Genomic DNA, 12,868 nt, shown 5'->3' on the forward strand with positions numbered 1-12,868 from the left:
CTTGAAACAAAGTAATCTTAAAGATGTAAACTGCTTGTTTCCACTTTTTTTTTTTCTTAATAATTTCAGCCTTTTGCAAAATATAACTTAAAGCTATCCTATGGTTTTGATGCTGCTTCTTGAGTATCGCAATATAATAGTGGACATTTTGATCATGATACTCTGAGTGTGATATGAGTGTGACTCCTCACTCTAGAAAGGCTACTAATAGACAACCTTGAATTTAATTTTTATAGACTTTGCAAAGACTAAAATCTGTAATGCTTGAGTGGTTTCTGAATATACAATAAGGAAATAAAAATAGAAGACAAAAACTTGAGGCCTGCAGGCCGAATCATCCATAGACATGTTTTTGTTGGACCTAACCAGTGTGGTGGTCAGGTCTTTTTTTTTAATTTTTAACTTCTTTTTATTTTATTTATTTTTTTAATTTTTTGGTCATGCTGCACAGCATGTGGGATCTTAGTTTCCCAACCAAGGATTGTAGCTCGGAGTCCAAACCACTGGGCCACCAGGAAGGTTCCCCAGTGTGACTTAAAAAAAAAAGCATAACATTTAAAAAATTGAGATCTTTCCTGTAAAGATCCATATTTCAGCATCCTCTTAAAAATCCAACAAGTGGGTGGCGCTGGGCCCACATTCTTGCCTGGCAGCCATCCTTTAGTGGAGGGGGACCTTGTGCTGAGTTCGTGCAACCTTCACTCCCCTGCACCATCTGCCAGCACCAAGGCTGGTGATCAGTGGCCATTTATTAACACCGGTGCACTGTTCCTTTTCCTTAGACCTGGCATTTGTTTTGAACATCTAAATCACGAAATCTTATCTTGGCCCTGTCATCAGTGAATTTTGTGTGATCTTTTTGCATTCTTGAATTATTTGATCTGTTTTATATATACAATTTGTATCATAAACACATATGTTCCCCTTCCCTATATGTATGGTCTTTAGCAATTTATAATTTGCTGCTTCTGCTCTGCTTGGAGTTTATGGAACCAGATAGTTCCAGATCTGTTAGCCTTCTGTATACAAGCTGGGACATCTGTTTTGAGTAGTCCAGAGATCAGTTCATTGTTTACTAGTTCTTGGGTGAACTCTTGATGTTTGAGTGTCACTGTATGTTGTGAAGCAGAATAAGAGGGTGAAAACCTAAAAAGCAGTAAATAATAATCATGTGACTTAAAAAGATAGTTCTATCCTGAAGGAATTTATTCTCTTGTTCAGGTCAAAGCCACGTTTGCCATCTTGAAAAGTCTTCCTGGATTTGGAGAATATGTGCTGAGTGAATAGAGTTGAGCTAGCAACAAAATTAAGTCAGTGGCCAGTCTTTGGTTTACAAAGGGGTTAGGTCTGGACCTCCCTAAATGAGTCTCATCACCCGAAATTACCAATCAATTAAGCATGTCTGGTTGACTCCATGGGAGAAAGAATGAGGAAATAGGTGGCTGCAGGCTGACACACTCACCCTGTCTTCTCCATCCCCCTCACACTAATGTTTGTGCATCATGACCATTTCACACAAGTCTGTGAGAAGCTTTACATCAGTCAGGCTTCTGTAAGTTGGGAATGGTCTGTAAATGGGATCAGTGAACTGCAGATAAGTCTGGCGAGCAGAACTTCATTTAACGTCTCTATTTACATTTGTAAAAATGTTTTCCTGATAAAGATTAGAAAATGAAAAGCTGCTTGAGAGCAAAACCTGCCTACAGGATTCCTATGACAACTTACAAGAAGTGATGAAGTTTGAAATTGACCAACTTTCAAAAAGCCTCCAAAACTGCAAAAAAGAAAATGAAACTCTGAAATCTGATCTGAATGTAAGTTAAGAAAGGTACTGGTTATTGACGAATTTGTCCTGGATGTATGACTATTTGACCCATTCCTGACTTGTGTAATGGCCCACTGTGGCTACCACGTGGAAGGTGTCCCCTGTGTTTGTTGACTACACGTTAAAATCTAATATAACATTGTCTTTTAGAATTTGATGGAGCTTTTTGAGGCAGAAAAAGAACGCAATAACAAATTATTATTACAATTTGAAGAAGATAAAGAAAACAGTTCTAAGTGAGTGCTATTTATCTTTCCCATGGTTGACTAGAATATCATTTACTACTACATTCTTTATCTTGTGGGGCCTTTTTTTTTTTAATTGCTATAGCCTGTTAGGTTATTATTTTTTTTTTTAATTTCAAAATGAATATCAGATTCTTTTGTATAAATAGCTATGTAGAGAAACTTAATTTTTCAAAACATTTAATAACTGTCTACAGTATTTTTTAAATGAATAGCAATTGGTGGTGATTAGAATTCGGGACCTTCTGTAAATAAATCATGGTATTTATTATTGGAAGATGGGAACTGGTTTATTTCTACTATAAACCAGTGGAAATTATTTCTGTTCTTTTCTCCTATTCTTTCTCTCTCTGTTCCTTTATTCTTCTGGTCCTTAACATGAATGCAGTTGTCTTTCTTCCCTCTCTCAGAGTCCTTCTCCTTGGTGATCTCTCTCAGTCTCTTCGTTTCAGCCAACAGTAGGATAATCACTCTACTAAGAAGAATTTGTGTTAGTTTATTCAGCAGATACTTGTAGAGTTCTTACTATGAGACAGATTCTTTTCTGGTTCCTGGTATACAGTAGTGACTCTTAGCTATTTGGGAAAGACAGTTAACATTTAGTCATTCATTCAGATGCTTGGTGATAGCCAGCAAGCCAGGCACTATTCTAGTAAATGCCAGGACATTTAGAGATAAGACAATGAACAAAATATCCCCACCCTTAGGAGGTTTAAATGAGAGATAGGTGATAAGTAAATGCTTCATGTTATGTTAGGGAGTCCTAAGTACTCTGGAGAAAAATAAACTGTCCTGGCACGAAACTGGGTTCTTGTTAAAATAACTACTGAAGAAACTAGTTCAAATTTCTGATCCGAGTGGAATGCAGTTCCTAACACTATGTAGGAAGTTCAGTTGCATTGAATGTCTTTTTCATGAATGGACTCAGTTCTCGTTTCCATTGAATGAGTCATGACTAGAAGATAATTCTTTTCCAGAGAAATCTTAGAAGTACTTGAAGCTGTACGTCAGGAGAAACAGAAAGAGATGGCCAAGTGTGAGCAGCAGGTAAATATCCTATACTCTTAACTATGAAATTTGAAGTTTGTAACTTTTATTCCTGATATCCAAATAGTTTTGTTATAAAAATTGTTCCAGGTTTCAGATATTGAATATTGGTAATAAAAAGATGGGGTTGGTTATATTATTTTCAGCTCTTGTTTTTCTAACCCCCAGATGGCTGTAATATTAATTTGTTGGTGGCTTCCTGATGGAGACCACAAAATCATTGTCTTTTGGCTCGACTTTTTATTTTCAAATATTATACCTTAGTGTACACTGTTTAATACGAAAAGCAGATTTCAACTCCTTTTTTTTTTTTTTTGGATATATATGCACGGTTAACTTTGTGATTTAATTCTCTTTCTAAAAATATTAATTCCCCCCATAGATGGCAAAAGTACAGAAACTAAAGGAGAGTTTGTGTGCTAATGAAAAAGTAATCAGTTCTCTGGAGAAGTCTAGAGACGCTGACAAGGTAGGTTGAGGTTGAGGTTATAGCCCCCTGTGTATTCCTTATAAATGCTGCCTTCACATGCTGGTTTCCTGCTCCCAAGGTGATAGGTAGGCAGCATTTCTGTATGCATTTAGGCTGTGCTCATCTTCCAAAGTTCCTGGAGAATGAGGTCTTTTAAGTTAACTTCCTCATAACTTGAAATGTCACAACTGCAGTGTTTCTAAAACACATCCCTACCCCCTTTAACTAAGATGCTGTTAATGCAACTTTTTCTCATTGATTGTCAGTCCCCTGATGTGAATACTCAAATCCCTGGTGTTGGCTTTAACTGGAATATGTATGCCTGAACATATAATTAGATATACATTCCTTTTATGTTCAGCTCTTATTCATTCATAAAACCAATGCAAATGATGAAAATATTAGAAAATCATTAAAATATAAATTGATAATATAATGTGATGATATTAATAATGTAATGTGACACATGATATTCTGCTAAAATAAAATTGACTTCTGTTGTCCTTTGGAAAGGTAAACTATTTATCATTAAAGAATGGTCTCTTTGCTGTCACTCGGTATGAAGATACCTTTCTGTCCTTGTCAGGAAGTTGTAACTGACCTCATGAGCCAGATCCAGGAGCTAAGAACCTCAGTCTCTGAGAAAACAGAAACAATAGACACCCTGAGGCAAGAACTGGAGGACATCAATGTAAGTTCTTTCGCCAACAAGATATTAAAATTGAGCACAAGACACAAATGCTTCACACAAAAGCAAGGTTCTATGTTCACCCAGGTTTGGAAATATGTATTGGTGAAAGCTCAGCGTGCTTGGGTATCTGCAGAACCTGCAGAGCCTTTAGTATGCTGACATGCTGTGTGCTTCTCAGGAAGGCAAAGTCACTTTGTAGTGTTTCTCAGATCTCACTGACCTGAGAGAGTGCCCTCTCTGCACAGTAGGGAATTGCTGATCCACCCCAGATCAGAAACAGATTGGCTGTTGTCTCTGATGGTTAAGGGTATGTGGTATTCCTTAATTGCTTAAAAAAAAATAGCATATTTTAGTGATGTTCAGAAATGTCAGTGATTTAAAAAATGAGTTTGTTTTTCTATTATTGGACTTTATCATTTCCTAAAGTAAATACTTAATCTGTCTGCATATAAATGGTGATGCTTCCTCCATGCCTTGGGTCAAGGTAAAGTTTTTTTGTTAATGTTCCTCACTCCTCTGCTCCAAAGGGAGCTTGTGCTCCATACTGATTTCTGATAAAGATGACAAAACCAGATGTATTTTCACTGATACCTGCAGGACTTTTCCACTTCTCTTTTGGAATTTATACATTTACTGTTCCATTCCTTCATTCAACAAGTAGTTATTAAACTAATTTGTGTTAATCTGGTCAACATCTTAGAACTCAGACTCATTCTTCAGTTACTAGAGTATTATTACTCTAAAAATAAACTGATAATAAGGCAGACAGATCTTGTATCATAATTTTCTTTTCTGTAGGGCAAATACAACTCTGCTTTGGCTGACAAAGAAGAGAGCAAAGCATTGATTAACAGACAGGAAGCGGACATTCTGGATCTCAAAGAAGCCCTGAGACTGAGAATACTCTCTGAGGACATAGAGGTAGATGTTAACACATCATGACTCTTTTTGCTTTTTTTAGTTGTCAGTATGTTTATGTGTATATTCATGAATAAATATAAGACTTTTTAAAAGGAGTAAGTCATAATTAGGACCATTTTCCCTAAGGTATTACATAATTGGTAGATAACACTGAACTTGTTAAATTTTGTTTAGTTGATTTATCTTCATTTGTGCTAACACCATGCTAAGTTCTTGTAACTAAGCCTCTTCTGAAAAGGAAGCAGAGTGGAAATTACACTTACTTGGATGTAGTGGCAACAACAGGGAGCAAAGAAAGGGCTGATTAACCTCAGAGTGGCTTCTTGTGTTTTAGCTAAAACAGATTTTGTTTTGTTGTTGATGTAAATGTATTTTTTAAAAAATTAAGCAGTACTGTCATGTGATTCAAACTTCAAAATATATAAAGCAATATCCTTGTGTATCCTTCCAGAAATATTTTTGGCTAGTCCTGTATACCTTGATGAGAACTCACTATGTATACTGCTTTGCACTTGCTTTACAAATAGTTTTCTGGCTACCCATGAAACAAATTCAACGAGTATTTATTGAACCCTCCTGCCATACAACCTGTACTTGTTTTGCATTTGGGAATAGAAGAATGATTGAAACACAGTTATTTACCATGAAGCATGCAGTCTAGCTTAAGAGGTAGATGTATTACAAGGTAATAAAAGACTTGGGAGCCCAGAAAAGGAAGCAGTTATGCCTGGAGCATTCCTAAGAGCTTCCAGAAGGAGATAGTATTTGTACAGGACTTTGCTAGGGAGGGAAGCCTGGCAGTTGTGAATGTTTGTGGAGGATCCCCATCAAGGGGAATAGTTGGTTGTGAGTGGCTAGAGATGCAAGAGCTTAGGCGGAGTAGTTTCCCGAAGGAGAACTGTAGTGACCCAGGAACCACTCTGAAGTCAGCAAAATGCAAATTGAAATAAGAATTATTTTTTGATGTTATAACTGGTGAATATTAAGACTTGAAGATATGCAGAGAAAGAGGATTACTTGAACTTTTGGTGAAGTTTAAGTTCAGCCTTTTGGGAGGTGATCTGGTAATAACATGTAGCCTTAAATTTTGTGCATATGCTTCAAATTTGCACAGTTAGAAATTTAGCCTAAAAGTAATAATCTAGATCTGGAGGGGGACATAGCACCCCTCTCCAGTATTCTTGCCTGGAGAATCACCATGGACAGAGGAGCCTGGCGGGCTACAGTCCATGGGGTTGAAAAGAGTTGGACACGACTGAGTGACTAAGCACAGCACAAAATAATCTAGATATTAGAATAAGATGCATATATTAGTGAGAAATTCAGATCAATTAAAATATTTAGTGGAGGGTTAAATGGTACATCCATAAGATGAAATAGAGCCCACTCAATGAAAATGATACACAGTAAATCACCTACATATGAATGAGTTCCGTTTTGAGAGTGCATTTTTAAGTCCAACAAAGATTTTTTGGCCATGCTGTCTTTATCGCTGCATGTGGCTTTCTGTAGTTGTGGCGAATGGTGGCTACTCTCTAGTTGAGATGCTTGGGCCTCTCATTGCAGCGGCTTCTCTTGTTGCAGAGCCCGAGCTCTAGGGTGTTTGGGCTTCAGTAATTGTTGCACATGAGCATCACTCCTGCTTTTACACTTGCTTCTGGACACCCTGGCCTTGAAATAAAGATACTGTACTGCTACTACTATATACAGTAGTATACAGTGAAGTGTACAAAAGCACAACCACTTGCAGAGGATGCACACCGGTGACAATGTGTGCCAGACACCTGAACTAACTTCCATGACATGCAAATATACATTTACCCCTTTGAAAGGTCGGAACTTGAAGGTTCATATGTAGGGAACTTACTGTCATAAAAATAAGTATATGGGGAGATCTTGTGATCTATCAAGTATATGTGTGCATACTATGATGTATATGTAATATTGTATGTTTAATGTATATATAATATACACTATTATACACACATACACACACACACATACATGCACAGGGCTTCCCTGGTGGCTCAGACGGTAAAGAATCCACCTGCAATGTGGGAGACCCAGGTTTGATCTCTGGGTTGGGAAGATCCACTGGAGAAGGGAATGGTTAACCACTCCAGTAGTCTTGCCTGGGAGAATCCCATGGACAGAGGAGTCAGCAGACTACAGTCCATGGGGTCTCAAAGAGTTGGACACAACTGAGCAGGTACCACTTTCACTTTCATACATGCATATTTGGAAAGTTAGGTGGAACAGATTCTGCTCTAATTTGGTAGAGATTACATACACTGTGGACATAGGAATTGTGCATGCAACCGCTGGAACTTCTAATTCTCTCTGCCATTTTCTATCAAGCTGCTCCCCTGAAACTTTGATGGCCTGTGACACTCTAACACAGTTAGCTGAGGAGTACTTGTCTTTATAACTGTTTACCTTCCCATGTATAGAATCTATTGGAGAGACAACAGGTAAACTAGAGACCAATGCCTGGAGTCCTCCCAAGGCGAGAGAGATCAGCTTTGATTCCATGGGGGTGAGGGGAGAGAGGAGCAGAGAGCAGTGAGACTTCAGTCTGGCTACTTAAATGAATTTACTGTAATATTTATCTCTAGACCTGATGACTTAAATATTAACTGCTTGGTTTATCTTATAATGGATTAGCATACAAGCTAAAAGAAAAGTTTTCACTTAAAACTTTCCTAGCACTTTAAAAATCCTGCGTAGTAATGATTTATAAATTGACATTTGAGCGGCACAATTAAGAGAGTCTTCTTCCGTGGGCCTTGTCCCCTAACAGAAGGACATGCTCTGCGAGGACCTGGCTCATGCCACTGAGCAGCTGAACATGCTCACGGAGGCCTCGAAAAAGCACTCAGGGCTTCTGCAGTCGGCCCAGGAGGAGCTGACCAAGAAGGATGCTCTCATCCAAGAACTTCATCATGAGGTGAGAGGCAGGGGGAGCATTACTCAGGATGGGAATGGGGGTGGGGGAAGCAGGGCTGCATTGTGGTTGAGCTATGAGGTCCCCGCCTTCGGTAATTCTCCTCATTCAGAAAAGCAGGCTAGCAGGGTGTGTAGCTGGGCTCTTAACAGGTTGCTTCTTTGTGTTCAGGCTTGTATGGCTGTCCTCCTACCCACCCTTGACCCTTGACACATGCCAGCAAGTTCTGACTACTATGGCAGAAGGTTATGGCTGACTTCCATCCTCATTTGGCTATTGTGTAATTTTGTAATTTTCCTCAGATGACCCTGTGATTACTTGTGAAGCTTAAAAAGAAAGTTTATTTTAAAGTGGAAATAAATTTGTGAGAGAAATTTCAAATTATCAAACAGGTCATGAAAAAAATAACATAAGAAGTCCGTTTCCACATGCCCAGGGAAGATTGTCTATTCTAATTGGATCATGTCCCCATGTTATTATCTAATCTGTAAACTCCTGTTCAATTTTCCCCAGCTAAACCAAAAGAAAGAGGAAGTAGAACAGAAGAAGAATGAATATAACTTCAAAATGAGGCAACTAGAACATGTGATGGATTCTGCTGTGAATTATCCCCAGGTACTTTTCATAAACAAGAGTGCATTTCAGGAGGAATAAGCGATTTTGTGAACAATGAAAGCTGAAAATTGCTAAGACTAGCTTTGTCTTTACAGAAAAAGATTGTCACAAACACCTTCTCTGTTTTTTTGTTTTTGATGAAAAGATACCAGTGTTTTATTTGTTTTACTTGGACAAGAATTAGGATAACAAACGATGTGTGGCCTGTGTATTTTCTTCATGTGTGACATATACATTTACCATGAAATCTTTGTAACTACTTCATCAGATATTTGGATGAAATTTGATTTTATTTTAGAGCCCTAAAACACCACCACATTTTCAAACACATTTGGCAAAACTCCTGGAAACGCAAGAACAAGAGATAGAAGATTGGAAAGCCTCTAAGATTTCTTTGCAACACCTGATAACAAAACTCAATGAAGAGAGAGAAGTCAAAAATGCTGAGATTCTCAGGATAAAGGTAACTGGGTAATTTTTTTTCAATGAATTTAATGTTGCAAAATAAGCAGTATCTTTCATGATGACTGAGGATCCACAATTCAAAAGGAACAAAACTGAAGTGTAAGATGCAGAAAAGTTTTCCTCTCAGCCCACCTCCAAGCTACCTGGTTTGCTGTCCCTGAAAGCTCTGGGTGTGGTCAGTTTCTGAGAGCTTTTCAATGCATTTATAGCCAGGTGTTTAAACACCGTCTCCCTGTCCCTTTTTTTTTTCCTTGTGATGGTGTCGTGTCGTACAGGCTGCACCAGCTACTCCCATGACAGTGCTGTGAGACTTTTAGATCTTTGCCAGTTTAATAGCTGGAACACATTATCTTGTATTTTTTAATTTGTGCTTTTATTATTAGGAGTCAGACTGAGCATTTTTTGGTTTTTTTGTTTCTATGAGCTCTATATACTTCACCCATTTTTCTGTTTTTGAACTTTTTCTTAATGAGCTACAGGCGTTCTTTATATTTTAGAGAGATTTGCTTTTGTCTGTGATAGTGAAAAAGTGCTTTTCTCTTGTTTGCCATTTCTTTAAAGTTCCTTCTAAGGTTTTTCACCTTACTCGTGGAGGGTATGGTTTTTGTGTGTGTGGGAGAGTGTGTTTAGGGCGATGTTAGGGCTGGAAGGTGTGTGAAGGAGTGCCTGGGTAAGTGTAGTGTGGGTGTGGGGGGCGGCGGGTAGGGAGGGTGTGATGCTCCATAGAAGATCGTCTGTGAGCTCATCGCTATGCAGTGAGTATTTGTTTTAGAACAAAATTACCTTACTATGTGAATAGGATAGAGGGGATCATTTTTATTACCCAGATTGATACAATCTTGGTACTTAGAAGAAATTGGGTCAGGTTAAAAGAAATTAAAAAATAGATAAGCAGAAGTAAATCAATATGGTTGCTCCAGGATTTAACCTGGTAGGTAGTCCAGGGGTTAAGAATCCCCCTGCCAATGCAGGGGACACAAGTTGGATCCCTGGTCTGGGAAGATCCCACATGCTGCGGAGCAGCTAAGCCCATGTACCACAACTGCTGAGTCCATGCGATCTCGAGCCCATGCTCTGCAACAAGAGAAACTTCCACCATGAAAAGCCCAGGCACTGCAACTAGGGAGTAGCTTCTGTTTGCTGCAACTAGAGAAACCCCTTGCTTAGCAATGAAGACCCAGCACAGCCAAAAACAGATAAATAAAATAAAAAAGAACACTCCTTACAGACAAGTATTTATTTCTTCTGGACGGTTGTGCTCATGATTTTCAAGTTAGAATACAATTAAGTATTTTGAGGCTGTGGCATGTCAGTTTTTTTAAAAAATTAGAATCTATTAAATAGAATCAAATAGAATATTTACCAAAGTAGATAACTTTTGTTCATCTTTTCTCATAAAGGAATTTTAATGATTTAATTAAATCATTAAAATCAAATTTAATTTTGATGTGATTTTTTTATTTATTTTTTTTTGGTGCCACACACAAGATCTTCCTTGCAGCACACGCGATCTCTTGTTGTGTCACTTTTGTTGTGTCATGCAGGCTCCAGAGTCCTTATGTTTAGTTGGGGTGGCTCGCAGGCTTAGGTGCCCCATGGCATGTGGGATCTTTGTTCCTCGTTCAGGGATCAAACCCATGCCCCCTGCAATGCAAGTCTTAACCAGTGGACCACCAGGGAAGTCTGATTTATGTGATATTGATAAAGGACTATGTTTAAGACAGTAGGGGTATGAAAATCAATCACATTCCCAGCCCCCAAGAGCTTCTCATCATCTCCTTTTTAATCCAGTGATATGCAGAACAGTGTTGAGTGCATAGAGGGAACTTAAAACACAATACCTGTCTTAATATGGCCTGGGGAGCAGAACAATGTCTCCTATCATGTGTTTTCTGAAAAGACCTGATTTGGTGTTTTTAGGAGCAGTTGTGTGAAATGGAAAACCTACGCCTGGAGGCTGAGCAGTTAAGAGAGAAAAACTGGCTCCTGCAAGGTCAACTGGACGATATCAAAAGACAGAAGGACAGCAGGTAAGAAAGAGCCTCAAGAGCTCTGTGGGCTGAATCCTGGCCTGCCTGGGTACCGCTGAGTGAATGAGGTCGGAAAAGGTTTCACAGCATGTGCGATGTTTCTCAATGATCCAGGAGCCGCTTCATCAGTTGCTTCTCCATCAGGTCTAATGAGGGGGTTTTCCAGAGATGGAGAAGGTCATCATGATCTTGCCCACCCTGATGACCTTTTTATTGCTGTAGAGCTGTTGAAATTAATTTCAAATGTGTGAAATAAATACTTGAACCAAACTGTCTACTTGTATCTGAAAGAGGGGTTGGAGCTCGGGGAGCAGATATGTCAACAAGATAAGGCTTAGGTTCTGCCTGCAGAAAAAGAATTTCCTTGGTTTTGCTTCATGGCTTCCAGTGGAGAAAAAGCTTCTGGGAAGAACTTTATAGAGGGGTGTTCTCTTAGGTCTGGGTAGGTGAGTGTGTGTGTGTGTTAGTTTTGACTGAGGCAGCTTTCTAGTTGTATCTGTTAATGGCCCAGCATCTTGTCAGGGGCAGCCACACCCGGGCTATGTCCTCTCTGTTGCTTGAAAGTCGTGTGATATTGGACTAAACCTGAGTCTTTAGCACTGAAAGCACAGAGTCCTAACTACTGGACCACCAGGGAGTTCCTCCTAGATGGTCCTTTCAAGTTTTAGTGAGCAAAGGAGATGGTCATTTTATCAAGCGTCCTCTTCTAGGGATTTACCTTCCCCTTCTGAGTGATTCTGATGTAGGTAGCTCCTAGTCTGCTCACCTGGTTTCCATATGCTCCACCCCCATGTCCAGGCATATTAAAGAAAAGCATTGTACATCGTATACTGTCTTTTATCAAGAGTTAGTTTAAGCATGGAACACAGAACATTTTCAGATCATTTATAAAACCACAATTTAAAATACTTCATAGCCTTGTGTTCCTTATATGAGGAGCCATACAGAACCTTCTTAATGAAAGATTAGAAGAAAGTTACAGCCCGGGGGTCAGCCTGTTTGATAACTGATGTTTCATTGGAGCAGTCAGATTCCTTCATTCAAATACCACACACCTTGGCATTGTTGTATGTGTAGTAGATGTGAAATTGACACTTGAATAAATTTGACAGTGTTTTCCCATCCTCCCTTCCTAATCTATGCAGCATACAGAATCATTCAGACAGTCAACAGCTGAAGAATGAACAAGAAGAAGTGATCAAAGAAAGACTTGCTAAAGTATGATTTTTTTTTAATATAATAGTTGTTTTCCTTGTCTGAGACATGCTTTTATAGTTAGCATTCATGGTTATATATTTTAGAAATCATTTTATTATTGAAATTTTGCCTTTTTTGTATTCCCACTGTTAAGTTTGATATTTACTATCATTATTTGGCTATAGTTGAAAATTGAGAGTGAAGTAGTCTTCGTGCCTAAATAGTAAGCCTATTGTTCACATAGAGTTCTCCATTTAGAAGCAAGTATCCTATTTGAAGCATTAAAGGGCACAGTACGTGTGTGTATTTGGGATTATGGAAAGGGATACCCCCCGTTTTTTTTTTTTTGAAGTATAGTTGATTTACAGCATTGCGTTAGTTGCTGGTATACAGCAAAGTGATTGTTATATCTATATGTG

General features: G+C 38.6%; 1 protein-coding gene across 2 annotated transcripts in view; it reads left to right on the forward strand.

Annotated features, from left to right (window-relative positions):
• KIF15 (kinesin family member 15) overlaps positions 1–12,868 on the forward strand; it is a 59,240-nt gene that overhangs the window by 42,063 nt on the left and 4,309 nt on the right. For both annotated transcript variants that reach the window (XM_044933939.2, XM_006070692.4), the window contains exons 21-31: positions 1,664–1,814; positions 1,976–2,061; positions 3,048–3,117; positions 3,500–3,586; positions 4,173–4,277; positions 5,076–5,198; positions 7,999–8,145; positions 8,656–8,757; positions 9,056–9,220; positions 11,143–11,252; positions 12,398–12,470. In XM_044933939.2, the coding sequence (XP_044789874.1) occupies positions 1,664–1,814; positions 1,976–2,061; positions 3,048–3,117; positions 3,500–3,586; positions 4,173–4,277; positions 5,076–5,198; positions 7,999–8,145; positions 8,656–8,757; positions 9,056–9,220; positions 11,143–11,252; positions 12,398–12,470 (1,219 nt within the window). The remainder of the gene's footprint in view (positions 1–1,663; positions 1,815–1,975; positions 2,062–3,047; positions 3,118–3,499; positions 3,587–4,172; positions 4,278–5,075; positions 5,199–7,998; positions 8,146–8,655; positions 8,758–9,055; positions 9,221–11,142; positions 11,253–12,397; positions 12,471–12,868) is intronic.

This window comes from Bubalus bubalis, chromosome 21 (assembly GCF_019923935.1).
Source record: "Bubalus bubalis isolate 160015118507 breed Murrah chromosome 21, NDDB_SH_1, whole genome shotgun sequence".
NCBI classification, from domain to species: Eukaryota; Metazoa; Chordata; class Mammalia; order Artiodactyla; family Bovidae; genus Bubalus; species Bubalus bubalis.